General features: G+C 49.3%; 1 protein-coding gene across 1 annotated transcript in view; it reads right to left on the bottom strand.

Moving 5' to 3' along the window:
• The window catches only part of FAM178B (family with sequence similarity 178 member B), a 64,191-nt gene extending 49,453 nt beyond the window's left edge, over positions 1 to 14,738 (bottom strand). Inside the window, exon 1 of the mRNA XM_085634518.1 lies at positions 14,592 to 14,738. Coding sequence (XP_085490644.1) covers positions 14,592 to 14,702 — 111 coding nt within the window. The 5' untranslated portion in view covers positions 14,703 to 14,738. The remainder of the gene's footprint in view (positions 1 to 14,591) is intronic.
• Between the last annotated feature and the right edge of the window lie 543 nt (positions 14,739 to 15,281).

Raw genomic sequence — 15,281 nt, forward strand, 5'->3', positions numbered from 1 at the left:
GTGGCTCTCCAACCTTCTGTCTTCCACAGGGTTTCTTCAGGGTCCACTGGGAAGGGGACTTCTTCTTTAAAATTGTAACCGCGACTTACCCATTTACTTGTATTGAGCCCATGGCCGTGTTTCCACTCTGCACACGGCCTCCATGGGGTTCCTGGTTACTTACCTCGGGTCGTTCCTTGGGTCCCTGGCACTTCTATGTCTTCTCGGTATAGTCTTGACTTGAGTCGTAGCACTATTTTAGTAAATGGTTTGGTCTCCCCCTGGCAACCACTGTTTATTTCATGCTACTTACCTGTTTACCCCGAAAAGTATTATGTTCATATTGTACGTCTCCGGGTAGGAGATATTTGTAGGTGTTAGTGAGTATCTTATAATAAATACATATTTTTATTACTACACTGTGTGGTTCTTTTTCACATAATCTATACCTATAAGATTACGTTCTGGTAAAACAAGCTGCTTTACACTCCTTCTGGACTGATTTTATTTCTAAGTCCCTTTCCCACCTGTTCCTCGCTATGTGATAGGGGTTATTCCCCATTCACTGGTGGTCACATTGAGGGAATGCTCACTAGCAGGATTTTATCTCAGGAGTCCACTCTGACTCTTCGAGTACAGTCAAAAGTGTCTTAGCGATGCAGCGCTCTTAGCACCAAGTCCCTCGGGGACCGGTAGGCCCATTAAAAGTCTTACTCGCTCTGGCAGAGAGGAAGCATGCAGTGTCCTGGTAGGTGCCCCGTCCACGGGCACTCTCAGCAGCTACGGTCCTCCTCAGGTATGTTGGCTGCACGCGATCGTCGTGGCAGCACTCGGCAGGCGCAGGCTCTGCTCTGTGCCCACGCGGTCATTCTCTGGCCGTGATCAGAGGTATTTCCGAACTCCTTCTGTGGGGTAAATGTCCAAGCTCCCCAAGAGGGTGTGGGGTGTGATTCCAATACTCTTGATCTCGTTGAGGCAGAGATACTTGCACGGCTTGCTCACTCGATCCACTGAGTCAGGTCGGGTGCAGTCCTTGTTGCTCCTGCCTGGTCCACAAGGCAAAATTACGCCTGGCATACAGGGTTGGGGTGCCTCTGCCACACAAGGCTTCGGATTTATACAGGGTAGTCCTTACCACATTGGCCCCTGCCCTCCTAGAATATGGTGACACCATTACAGCGTCAAACTGGCTTCAGGCCTTCTCCACAAGGCAGTCTTTTCCACCGTGGCCTCTACTGCTACATGGAGTCACTGCGACAGTACTGCACAGGCTTTCGCCTTTACCGTACAGCAATCTTTACATGGCTATCTTCATGGTGGCTCTCTCCTGGCACTTGGGGGTCACCGACTCAAGTCTGCCCACGAGCAATGACCTAATCAGGTCAGCAGCCATCTCCCCACATCTCACATCGGTGGCCCACTTGGAAACGCTTCCCACTGGACCGGGACCCTTAATCGATCTCCTCTTCCTCGCAGGATTCACTGGTCTTGGCAAGCAGGCAGGCGCTGGTGCTCCAGGCTCCAGAATAGGTGGTCTTGGTTTCCCTGGGTGGTACACCCTCACCCAGCAGGGAGACTAGCAGGCCTTGGCCCTAAGTCCTGCTCACAGGCAAAGTCTTGCAGAGCTTCTCCTCCTCACACAGCCCGACTGGCTGCTTGGCAGATGGCAATTTTGGGGGTCTCAGCCTCCCCTTCTTATAGTTCATTTCCCGACAACAAATGTGATTTAGGGTCTGGAACTTTGAAGTTTTATGTTGCGGTTCTGCTTCTTTTGTAGTACATACTTCTCTTCTCCCTCTTCCTCTTGAAAACCCATCTTTCACTGCAGGAGAGACTCCGAAGCTGATAGTCCCACAACACAGGCCATGGGAGTCACTAAAGGTCACACCTAGATGTCAGCCACAGTGATATGTATATCAAAAGGTTAATCTCAGGTTCCCAGCCCTAAACTTTATGATTCCCTTATCAGCTCCATCTCCTTCCTTAGATGGATCCAAGTGTACAAGGGGATCCTTGCTCAGCCTCCTTCAGTGTTTCCCACCAAGGTCACAGAAATGCACCAATACACAAATCTGTCTGGGGGGATTCCTCTCCTTCCTCATGTCTTCACCAGACAGGACTGGGCTGCCCAAAATGGAACCCAGGGTCCTCTATGTAATTGTGAGGGATCGCGCGATGACCGCCCGAGACTGACGTCACGGAAGCACTCTGGTCCTGACCTCACATACTCCGTCCCTCACTCCGCCCCTCTGAAAGAGAAGAGGAACGTACGGGAACTGCAATATCCATGCTCCTCTCTGGTTTCTTCACAGACGGGAACCAAAGACCCGGAAGAGGGCGGGGTTAAACCCGGAAGTACTGTCCCAGCGCCAATGAAAGCCGGAGGAGAAGAAACGTCGTTGTCGAGGACCAAACGCGAGAAAGAGGAAGGAACCCGGAACAAACCACACGAAGAAGACGAAGACGGAGAAAACGCTGAGGAGAGAGCGGACCCCGAGGACCACAAGCAGACGGAAGACCGAGACGAAGCGGACTCAGAGGACCGCTGGTACGAGGAATGGTGGTGCCCACCGGAGGACGCTGAGGAGCGGCCGTAACTCAGGAGAGTTACGGCGGGGGTCGGTGAGTGAAACCGTCTCCGGGGTGTGAGCTGGGAGGGGGGGATTGAGGGAGGTAACGGAGGGACTGGGTCGAGACCTGGGAGGCCCGAATTACCGTGTAGTTGTCGTAACCAAGTAGAAATCTGTCTAGATAAATGTCTGCCCTCACTACCTTCCATAGCCAAAGCTAACTACCCTGCTAAACCGGTTACTCCCGATACATAGCCGGAATACGTTCAACTTGAAGTATTTCCCCTCACGTCCATACTTCCCTTCACGTCCCTATTTCCCTCACGACCCCTCCTATTGATCCGGAACAACACTCGCTGGTGCGGTGAAGGTGTTAAGACAAACGTATCACAATATACCACCCTGACAAACCCCTTTCTTTTCCCTCCTATGAGCCTCCGGGAAGACGGCCACGCCATCGCCAAAGAAGTCCCCGATACATCCACCTTGAACCCTACGGAATCTCCGGACCGGGAAGACAGTCTCTCAGGAGGGAAACCAGGAGAACCAACATCATCCGGATCTCTATTCTCACCGAAAATCAATAAAAAGCCTTCCTTAGGCAAATATATACAGCCTCCTCGCCTGTTCATTAAGCCTGCCCTCCCACAAGTGGTGTCAGAAGTGGGATCCCAAGGCGTCATGGAGGCTGCCCTAGCGAAAATGGCTGAAAATCAGGAGCATCTGGGCAAAGTGATGGAACGCTTCCTGACGGTGGTAGAAGAAGACCGAGGCAAGTTGCAACAAGTACTCAGTGGACAGAGCGATACCCACGGGGCTGCTATGGAGAAACTTACTGAAGCTCTCGGACATCAGAGAGGTCCCACCACGCTCCCATCCGTAGTATTACAACGATATGTACCAGGTGAAGATCCGGATTTCTTCTTTACGAACTTCGAACGGATGGCCACAGCGGCTTCCTGGCCGGCCGATAAATGGGGCCAATACCTAGGACCCCTCCTATCAGGAGACTTACAAGCCGCGTATCAGGCCGCCACCATTCAGGGGGTGGTTCCCTACGCAGACATAAAACGCTGCATCATGGAGCGACTAGGGGTAGATGACGAAACGTATCGAAAGCGCTTAAGACAAATGAAGGAAGGCGTCCAAGAAACACCCCGAGCTCTCTACTTTAGGGTGAAGGACATGGCAGATCGATGGTTGAAACCCGCTACCACGGATAAGGATGGAATCATGGCAAAAATATATTTAGAGCAATATTTGTCCTCTCTCCACCCCCCTATCCAAAGGTGGGTACGACAACAACCTCACCTCACCCTTGACACCGCAGTGGAAATAGCCAGTGCCTATAGTAGGGCCCAAGAAGTCCAAAAAGGGCGCGAAGAGCCCACAGCAAAACCCACTAGCTCAGGATTACACCGGCCTTTGAGGCCCCCACCACCCAAGAGACCAGAGACTATTACCATTGTTCCAGGGATAACCCCTATACGACCACCGACAGCAGGACCCCAGTGTTTCCAGTGCGGAACACTGGGTCATATCGCCAGGTTCTGTCCACAAAAAGAAGAACCAATGGAAATTGGAGTGGCTCGTAACTACTATTGTTCACCCACTGAAAAAGAAAAACCACCCTACCGATGTACCATTTCAGTGAACGGACAACCTATGACTGCCCTTGCCGATACCGGCTGTTTACATAGTGTAATAAGGCCACAGGACCTCGGGAATCATGTCGGTCCTATCGACGGCACTGTCGCCATCCGGTGTGTGCATGGTGATACCAAACCATATCCCACAACACAAGTACGAATCCAGCACTCTCAAGATCCTGGTTCATTCCTTACTGTGGGCTTGATTCCTCGCTTACCTGAACAAGCCATTATAGGAAACGATTACCCGAATTTGACCCAGTTGGTACGGGAGGCGGAGACCAAGGAAGGTGACTGGTGGTCTTCCGCACCTTTTGCCCAGGAGGTGGATAAAGACTGGCCTCCAACAAAGACAAGGAAAAGCCGGAAACAAAGGAGAGCAGACAAGGCCAGACATCTTGTGGCACTACCGGTTCTTCCTGACGAAAATCCCTGGGAAACAGATAGGAATTTCCACGCCGCACAGCGAGAGGACCCCCTACTACAAGGAGCATGGTCTCAAGCCCTTGACGCTGAAGATCCCCACCATGTATGTCCCTATTTCTTTACGAAGCAAGGGTTATTGTACAGAAAGGGATCCCCCACTCTACGTGCCCAGTTGTTGATCCCAGGCCCCTTCAGAGACAAAGTCCTCTTTCTAGCACATAGCCACTTGTTAGGAGGGCATTTCGGCACGGAGAAAACCTAAAAACAGATCACCGAACGGTTCTATTGGCCAGGGATATACCAACAGATCAAAAGATACTGCAAGGAATGTCCTGTATGTCAAAGGAATAGCAGGTATCAACCCCCTAGAGCTCCCCTAAGACCTCTTCCCATAATAGAAGAACCCTTTCAACGTATCGGTATGGATATCATAGGTCCCTTACTACCGTCCCGTAGTGGGTGTCGGTATGTGCTAGTTATAGTGGACTATGCCACACGTTTTCCTGAGGCCATACCCTTACGTCGGCCAGACGCCTCTAACATCTCCAAGGCTATGATCAACCTCTTCTCACGAGTCGGATTTCCGAAGGAAATCCTGACTGACCAAGGCACTCCTTTCATATCCCGCCTCATGCGACAGGTCTGTTCCCAGTTAGGGGTTAAACAGATTAGGACAGCAGCATACCATCCACAGACGGATGGATTAGTGGAAAGGTATAATGCCACCATTAAAACCACTCTAAAGAAACTCTTGGCCCTAGAAACCCGGAAATGGGAAGATATCTTACCCCTGGCTTTATTTGCCATTCGATGCAAGGAACAGAAAAGTACGGGTTACTCGCCTTTTGAATTACTTTATGGGCGTAAACCCCGTACTTTCCTGGACATGGCACAAGAAGGATGGGAGAAAGAACCCGACTTCTCCAAACCCCTACCTGAATACGTGGCCAATTTACGCACCCATCTAAGCCAGATTAGAACCATCATGCGTTCCAACCTGGAGAACGCCCAAACAGCTCAGAAAGGCCAATATGACAGAAGAGCCAAAGAGAGAAGCTTCCAAGTAGGTGATTTAGTACTGCTAATGATGCCTTCATCAGACCAGAAACTATTGGGACAATGGCAGGGGCCCTTTCCAATAGTGGAAAAGGTAACTCCCGTGACATATAGGATAGAAACAGATTCGGCAAGACACACCTCTCAGATTTACCACATAAACTTATTAAAAAAATGGCAGGGCCCTTGTCCTCTCGCAGTACACATGGTGGATACCCCAGTTCCCTTGTTCGAACAGTGTATTTCACCTGATCTAGAACCCTCTTTGCGGAATAGTCTTTCCCAATGGTTAAACCCTCTAGCTACTACCTTCTCCACCACCCATGGTAGAACAACACTTATAGAACATTCCATAAAAACACCTCCAGGAAAAAAAGTACGTCAACGGCCGTACCGTATACCTGAAGCACGCCGTCAAGTCATTAAAGAGGAAATAAAAATGATGTTAAAAATGGATGTCATTGAGCCCTCCGTAAGTGAGTGGAACTCACCGATTGTTCTCGTACCCAAGCCAGATGGATCGGTACGCTTTTGCATTGACTTCCGTGAAGTCAATAAGATATCAGAATTCGACACCTACCCTCTTCCCAGGGTGGATGAGATGGTAGAAAGAATCGGGAAGGCCAAATACATTAGCACGTTAGATTTGTGTAAAGGTTACTGGCAAGTCCCCCTCAGACCCCAGGATAGGGAGAAAACGGCGTTTTCCACTCCGGACGGGTTGTATCAGTTTAAGGTGTTACCCTTTGGGTTGCATGGAGCCCCTGCCACTTTCCAAAGAGCTATGAATCTGTTGCTACATCCCCATGCATCATACACAGGAGCATATCTAGACGACATAGTCATTTACAGCAACACCTGGGAAGAACACCTTGCGCATCTGTATCAGGTTATCCAGACCTTAGGCCAACAAGGTCTGAAAATCAACCCCGCCAAGAGTCACTTAGCAGCCCAGACGGTACACTATCTCGGGTACTTGCTGGGTGAAGGCCTCATAAGACCCCAAACGTCTAAGTTGAACGCCATCTCTCAAATCCCTCTCCCCAAAACCAAAAAGGATCTCAGGGCCTTCCTTGGCCTTCTGGGTTATTACCGCCGGTTTATACCTCTATTCTCCCAGGTAGCTGCACCTCTAACAGACCTGCTCCAGAAGAAAGTTAACACCGAAGAGGTGCTACGTCACCCTCCCTTGGCGGTCTTGCAAGCCTTCAATGCCCTGAAAACGACTCTTACGTCGGACACAGTCTTAGTTAGTCCGGATTACTCCCTCCCCTTTATCCTTCAAACGGACGCGTCAGATCAAGGCCTCGGCGCGGTCCTATCTCAGGAAACCCCACAAGGTGAGAAGCCAATTTTATATATTAGCCGTAAACTGTTCCCGAGAGAAAAAAACTATGCTACCATTGAAAAGGAAGCCCTGGCCATTAAATGGGCCATTGAGACCCTACGATATTACCTGGATGGCCGGGAGTTCACACTTTTTACGGACCATGCCCCATTAGAATGGTTAGCCCGAAACAAAGGACGTAACGAGAGAGTCCTTACATGGTTCCTGGCCCTACAACCCTACAGGTTCACAACCAAACATAGAAAGGGAACCGAACAGGGAAACGTGGATTTTTTATCTAGGTTTCCCCAAGAACAGAACCCTAGTAGAAAGACAGCAAGGGAAAGGGGATGTGAGGGATCGCGCGATGACCGCCCGAGACTGACGTCACGGAAGCACTCTGGTCCTGACCTCACATACTCCGTCCCTCACTCCGCCCCTCTGAAAGAGAAGAGGAACGTACGGGAACTGCAATATCCATGCTCCTCTCTGGTTTCTTCACAGACGGGAACCAAAGACCCGGAAGAGGGCGGGGTTAAACCCGGAAGTACTGTCCCAGCGCCAATGAAAGCCGGAGGAGAAGAAACGTCGTTGTCGAGGACCAAACGCGAGAAAGAGGAAGGAACCCGGAACAAACCACACGAAGAAGACGAAGACGGAGAAAACGCTGAGGAGAGAGCGGACCCCGAGGACCACAAGCAGACGGAAGACCGAGACGAAGCGGACTCAGAGGACCGCTGGTACGAGGAATGGTGGTGCCCACCGGAGGACGCTGAGGAGCGGCCGTAACTCAGGAGAGTTACGGCGGGGGTCGGTGAGTGAAACCGTCTCCGGGGTGTGAGCTGGGAGGGGGGGATTGAGGGAGGTAACGGAGGGACTGGGTCGAGACCTGGGAGGCCCGAATTACCGTGTAGTTGTCGTAACCAAGTAGAAATCTGTCTAGATAAATGTCTGCCCTCACTACCTTCCATAGCCAAAGCTAACTACCCTGCTAAACCGGTTACTCCCGATACATAGCCGGAATACGTTCAACTTGAAGTATTTCCCCTCACGTCCATACTTCCCTTCACGTCCCTATTTCCCTCACGACCCCTCCTATTGATCCGGAACAACACTCGCTGGTGCGGTGAAGGTGTTAAGACAAACGTATCACAATATACCACCCTGACAAACCCCTTTCTTTTCCCTCCTATGAGCCTCCGGGAAGACGGCCACGCCATCGCCAAAGAAGTCCCCGATACATCCACCTTGAACCCTACGGAATCTCCGGACCGGGAAGACAGTCTCTCAGGAGGGAAACCAGGAGAACCAACATCATCCGGATCTCTATTCTCACCGAAAATCAATAAAAAGCCTTCCTTAGGCAAATATATACAGCCTCCTCGCCTGTTCATTAAGCCTGCCCTCCCACAAATGTACCATTACAGGCACACTTGTATTGTGTGTGTGCACAGTACAGACACTATTCAGCACTGTTACCTCCATGTATTGTGCCATCCCAGACACTCATACAATTAGCTCACACATTCACTCTGCACGCACTGCTCAGTAGTATAGCCTATCTGTGTTACCACATGAAGGCACACATGCAGCCAGCACACACATTCACCATATGTGTGCTATACAACACTGTACTCTTCATGTACTGTACTCCTCGCAGGTACACATATACCCAGTACATGCACTCTCCATGCATGCACTGCATAGCACTACATCTTAAATGTGCTGCACTCCTAGCAGGTACACATACACCCAGTACATGCACTTACCATGCATGCACAGCACTGATCTATCCTTGTTTTGTACCCTTACCTGTCACACAGACAACCTGTGCAGAGCCTTCACTGCACAACACTTCACATCTAACTGACGTAGGCCAAGAGTGAGTTAAGCACACAGCAGCGGAACTTTAAAAAGTGAGTGAGGGGGGCGTGGCCAAGATGGCGACCTGAACAGACGCGGCCTCCGGAGCCTCCCCGCCACGGCCCTTCGCCCCTAGTTCTCTCCCACGCAAAGTCCCCAAAACAACACTGTAATTAGCAGTACTGCACGTGGAGACACAGTTACACCAGAAGAGGAGGTTTGGCGAGCCATTAAACCCGATCATCACCCCAGCACTGACCTTGCAGGCGATCTGGCGCTTCCAGGAGAAAATGGCGCCCAGGCAGTGAATCATCGAGGACGGGGACAGGCACCCTCGCCCGGCTGGTGAATCGAGTTCAGACAGACCAGCATACCTAAACAAATCTCCCATTACCCGCTCGGTAATGCAAGTATGGGACACTGTGGCGACTAAACGAGGGCTCACCTCCTTTCCCTCGCCCCTTACACCCCTGTTTGATAACCCTGAATTCCCACAAGGGCTTGAAGTGTGAGCGTTCCCGCAATGGCGGGCCTCGACCTGCAGGTCCGCAGGACATTTATTTGACCTTAATGGGTTCCTCAAGTACACCGACCTACCTAACTGGCACGATATTAAGGACCCCAAGCGGTTCCAATACTTCCAACTCAATCATTGGTTACTACAGCCTGAAACGTGCCCCTAGTCAGTAGAAAGCTCAAGGCCTACGAGAAATGGCTCCTATCCAAACACTCGGACCGCAAACTAATCTCTGAACTCTATCAATTGTTCCGACCTCTGGCTCCTGTGGGCCGCTTGGCTGGGCAGCGACGATGGGAGAATGAACTTGGCAGAAGTCTCTCCCTAAAAGAATGGCAACAGGTTTATTATAGGGCAAACCACACTGCCAGGAACACAGCAAGCCGAGAGGCAGCGGTCAAGGTAGCCATCTACTGGTACCTGACTCCGGCCCAATTGCACAAAGCCGACCCAGACCGTAGCCCAACCTGCTGGAGGGGCAGGGACGAGGAAGGCACACTAACACACATACTCTGGGACTGCAGGGAGGTGACAAGGTACTGGACGGCAGTTCTAAATGACATGGACACCCACTTTGAAATGGAAATACCCCGCTTTCCTGCGTATACACTTCTGGGGCTGCCCAATACGCTTACCTTTCCATTGAAATTCATGCGTGGGAAACAGATGGAACTAGCTATGGACGCAGCAGTTCAACACATCTTGTCCTTATGGGGCACACAGACTCGCCCAACACATATGGGGTGGTTACATAAACTGTGGTACATCCTTGGTATGGAACGAATACATGCTAATCTCACACGCTCGTCAGCCTCCTTCCGTACTATCTGGCGCCCCATGCTATCGCTGCTGGCACTCGAATTTCATGAAGTCACGTGTCCCAAATACCGCCGCTTACTTAGACTCACCAACCCGCCGCAGAAACCTCTTAGGAGTAGTGCATCTCCATTCTCATAATGCACACAGGCTTTTAACATGGCACACCGGTTCCGGGGAGGGCGGGAGGGGGAGTTGGGGCGTGGGTGGTGGGTGGTGGGAGGGGGGGGGGGATAGTTGACGGTTCTTGCTTTTATGAAGACCTGCATATCGCCTACCGGAAGAGACTACAGCCTCAGGCACCACTGTTGGACACATCTCGAACTGGCGTTCGTTATCAGCTTCTGTTACGCTGAGATTATAGATCAGGATTTAAGGAAGGGGAGGGATCCGATGGGACACAAAAGGGCATTTGTGGGTTCTATTAAGTGTAATTTTGACTGCCTGAAATCAATCAAATAAAGTTATTCAAAAAGTGAGTGAGCCTGTAGGCCTCACTCTAATGACACAGGTTAAAAAGAACCTGTTCACTTCTACTGATGACAACACGGTATGCTGCCACCACCATGCTTGTGCAGCTTAACTCCTGGTGGAAGCGGTAGCCTTCCTCCACTATGAGGATAGCGCTTTGGGCGCCCCTCCTGTTCCATCAAGACTGCAATCCGTGAGAAAGGCCTACGTCATAGCACACATGCACGATACGTGTTCGCTTATGACAGAAAAAATCATCACTAGGGATCCAGACATTAGTGCAGTTGGGCACTAAGGGCAGCAGTACACGTCCATTACCATGCAGATGGCTTTTCCATCCCAATAGTCACCTGCGCCCTTCGAAAAAAATATGGAGAAGCCTCTGATAGAAACATGCTGAACCATCACATGATGGGGAAGCACATGACGAGGATAAAGGAGGCTAGCTTGAAAACTGGGTAAGCAACATATAGACCATGGGAACACTTGTGGTGGTGGGATGGAAACAAAAGGCGCCTCTGAGGGGATATTGATTGACCCCTAGAAACACACTAACAATGCATGCACCCGTTGTTGTCCTCTCTGACCTGCTTCGCTAATGGAAGAGCAGAGAGGAGACTCCGCACAGGAAGAGCGGCTAGGTCTAAGACGGGGGAATTAGGTCTATATAGGCATGCCGCAACACAGGTATAAGTTGCAGGCATAGCGGGGGAAGCCCCACCAGAAGGAATGCAAGGTGCACAGAATCATAAATGAAATGGCGAAAAAAAAATGCCCCTTCCCACTGACCCACATGGACCTGGCGAAGCAACACATGTAAATGCATACAATGTACCAAGGAGTTATACAGCTACCACCATCAGCACAACTGGTGGGTCTATGAGCCAGAAGAGTCAACACATGCAGGATCATAATACTAATTATGAAGGCCTCCAGTTCATTACAGCACCAGTTACGGTCGACATGGTCAAACCCTGGCCCAGCTTCCTCTGTCCTTCAAAATCCCACCCACTGTGATGCCCTCAGATGAATCTTTTTAAAATTTGGCAAATGCTTTACCCGCCCAGTGGTCTATATTTAAAATTCGGCACACATTGGTTCTGGCAGGGAGGGAACAAAGTTGCAGCCTTGATCCAAAAATATTTTTTCCCATTACTTGCCAGTGGGTAATTTAACTCTCTGTTATGGTAATTAATGCCGAATAAAATGACACTAAGCGTCAGATGAAGACAGAATTTTGCTCAGAAATTGTCCTTGTTTTAGCATAATGTATATTTGCTCAGTAGCTTTTAATATATGGATTATAAAATGGGACCAGGTGATTATGAGCAAACAAGAAAGTATTAAGCTGTGATTACTTAGGGCCACTTGTAAGGAAGAGCATACCTCTTTTGTATATTTGGATCCTTCGCAAACCATTTTCAAATTTAAAATGAACCTGATTGACCAAAAGAGTGAGAGAGGCAATGTTCCTGTTATACTCTTCATAAATCATTTACGAGCCTCAGTAATGTGATTGGCTGCTCTGGTTTGGCTTATTTTTGTTATGGCTTCTCCATTCAGGGTTCCAAAAACCTTCATGTATCTTCTGTAAACCCTTTGATGAGTCACAGAATATATTGCATGGGCGATGAATAAATTACATGGGCGATGCGGGAACCTCGGGGTTCTGAGGACATCCCTGAGTTGTGCAGCAACCAGCGAAGAAAGGAGTAGGGCGTGACCTTTCCTTCCAAGCCAGCTACATGCAGCCTAAGGGAGTGTGAAGTGGAAAGACATTTGCATGAGGTTAAAATGCACTGAAATGAGCGCAGGAACATTACATGCCTGACCCTTATGCACCCCACTTACTAATTACTTGCTTGAGGTCCACCTCGTTGGCTGAATGAGGAACCCAGTTAGAAAGGATCAGCATGTCATCACTCCCCTCCCCCAACACGTCCTTTGCCCATCAAATGAATCAGTTTGTATCATCTCAGGCACTATGTCAAGCATTAAAGAAAGCCATACAGGATCCCATTTTGCATTCTATGATGAGGAATAGCTGCTCTTGTGAACACTGTGACCTATTTTGTGGTTATTTCTTTTCGAGTTTTATAAGCACTGACATGTCACCTGGCTGCTTCAGAGCCATCTAGAACACAGTGAGGCGGCAGATTTGCCAAAACAGTCACATTAAACACTGGGTACAAGTAGTTTCTCCACCGTGGCTTCTGAATAATTCCTGGCATGGCCCAAAAGGCCAAGAACGGCCAGGTTCTCAATGAAAGTGAAGCCATGGAAACAGGGACGCATTCAAAGGAGCGAGTTTCTTCCGAGTGCAAATGCCTGCTCTTTATGATGTTAGCTTTCAATGAAAGAAAATGGCCTCCTAGGATTGTGTGCACTTGGCACGTCAAGTTCTAGCGTGTGTGTTTGTCGTATCTGTGAGCGTCTTTTATGCATCGGCGTGCTTATGAGTTAGAACACATCCCACAGCGAGGTGCCAATTTTCTTTTTATACGGCTGGAGAGCCATCTCCTGCCATAACATCCCGAGGGCATCATCTGTAGGCTGCAGTTGTGCCAGAGCTTCTGGAACAGATCCATCTCTGCACCACATCAGATACTGACTTCAGCTTTTGCAGGGACACGCTCACCCAGGCTGCTGCCAATCCCCATTCTCGCTTGCAACACTTTCCCTGGTAGGGTGAGGCCTTACTCTGTTCATGTGAGGTTCATTTGTGCAGCGCTGTGTGTGCTGCGTGTATTGTTATTGTGTGGTGATGAAATCAAGTTTCTTATGTATTATATATATATTTTAACTTTTTTATTTTGCAGCTTAATGATAGTACGAATTCGAACCGAAGGCATTGGAGCGCTCGACATGAGCTCCAGTTACAAAGCACAAGGTCACATTCATTTTTAGGTCGAGCCAGGGCAGCGAATGCGCTGCTCTGCGAGGCATGCTGTATTCAGGTGGGTACTTTAATCTCCACCCACTCTCCGCCCATATTTTTCATTGGATTGTGCCATTGTCCACTGCAAACTGTGGTTGTTCATTGGTCAAAAGGCTTAGTAGTCCCTCCTTAGTACCGCCTAGTCTCATTTTGTAACCTCCCATGGCAACCCCCCTGTAATGTATGTTGTTATTCGGTAGGCTTTAATTACAGCCTCCGAGCACTATTTCCTCAAATCCACTGCAAATTAGATGTATATTTTTTTTTAACTCTTAGGAAAACCATTTTTATCCACAGGTTGAACAACCATGGAGTGTCCCATTAGCTTCTCAGCCTAAAACAAGCATTGGTAAAGCCCACAGGTCATGCCTTTGAGAACTATTGGCTTTGCCAAGTGTTTTACTGTGCTGCACAGCATCCCCAATGCTATGCAGCATGGCTAAAGGATAAAAAAAAAAAGCCTTTGACATGGCTGCCGGCGTCATTATGTAGGCACACATACCACGCATGCACTTACCTACTAAATGACCCGGGTGCTTTCTTTTTTGTTTACTTATAGAGCCGAGTGCGATCAGTAACTTAAAAGAAAAATATGTACGAAAGCATTTCTTTTTAAAGCGAGTGAGGGAAGCAATGGAGGGGATATGAAGCAATATGTTTGGGGGCAGAAGCAACACAGGAGGGGGTTGAGACAACACAGGGCATGCAGGTGAGAAGATGAGAAGCAAATGGCGAGAGAGCAAAGTGATGCAGACGGCAGGATAACAAAGGTGAGCAGGCAATGGAGGAGTGTATGAGGTGTGGGAGAAGAAGCAACGGGTGAGAGAGTAGGGTACATGAAAACCTGCCATAGATAGAGCCTGGGCAAAGATTTTGTAGCTTGATTAGGCCAGTGAGAAATTTGCCTTAGAATGCAGATATCACAAAAAAATCTACCAACTCTATCAGCAAATCTCCATCTACCTATTGCTGTACTCACCTGAGACCTGCTCTGCACCAGCAGCTCCTGCCACTTGACATAAGTTCGTACAGCTAGGTTCTTGAGTTTGCTGCGGTACATGAGTTGAGGAGTCTCGCGGATGTTACTCATGATCTGTTGATCCAGTTGAATGCATAATGCATGGAGGTAATTCTGCAGATGCACAAAGAGGACAGCAAAGGTTAGGGGGAAAGACACTGGAGGACAGAGTAGTAACTGCATTTAGGTGAAAGCATAAGCACATGGAGGATAGGCAGACAACATGAAAACAAGAGGAAGAAAGACAACATCAATTAGAGTCTGAGAGGACACGATGAAGTACACATAAAGAGAGGCAGAGGGTGAAAGCATGGAGAGAGTAAGAGACAGCATGAAGAGAGAGAGTGAAGGAGGGAGAACAGCATGAAAGAAAGATTTGAGGGCACAGGAAGAAATACCGCTAATAAAAATGAATCCTCTTACGGTGAAATGGATAATAAAACACATATTCCAGTGGCAAAGGGGTGTAACGCAGGTCCCTGCAACTCCTGCAGTCCCTGCGGTGCAAGGTGGCCCGAACCCTTCAGGGCTCCTCTAATCCTTCAGAGGATCATTCAGCACAAGGCCAATGAATATCTGTAAAAATGGGAGACCCAACAGCCCCTCTTGGGTTGCTTGTGATCTGGTTCAGGGAGGACCTGGCCAGGTAGG

This window comes from Triturus cristatus, chromosome 11, assembly GCF_964204655.1.
Source record: "Triturus cristatus chromosome 11, aTriCri1.1, whole genome shotgun sequence".
Taxonomy (NCBI): domain Eukaryota; kingdom Metazoa; phylum Chordata; class Amphibia; order Caudata; family Salamandridae; genus Triturus; species Triturus cristatus.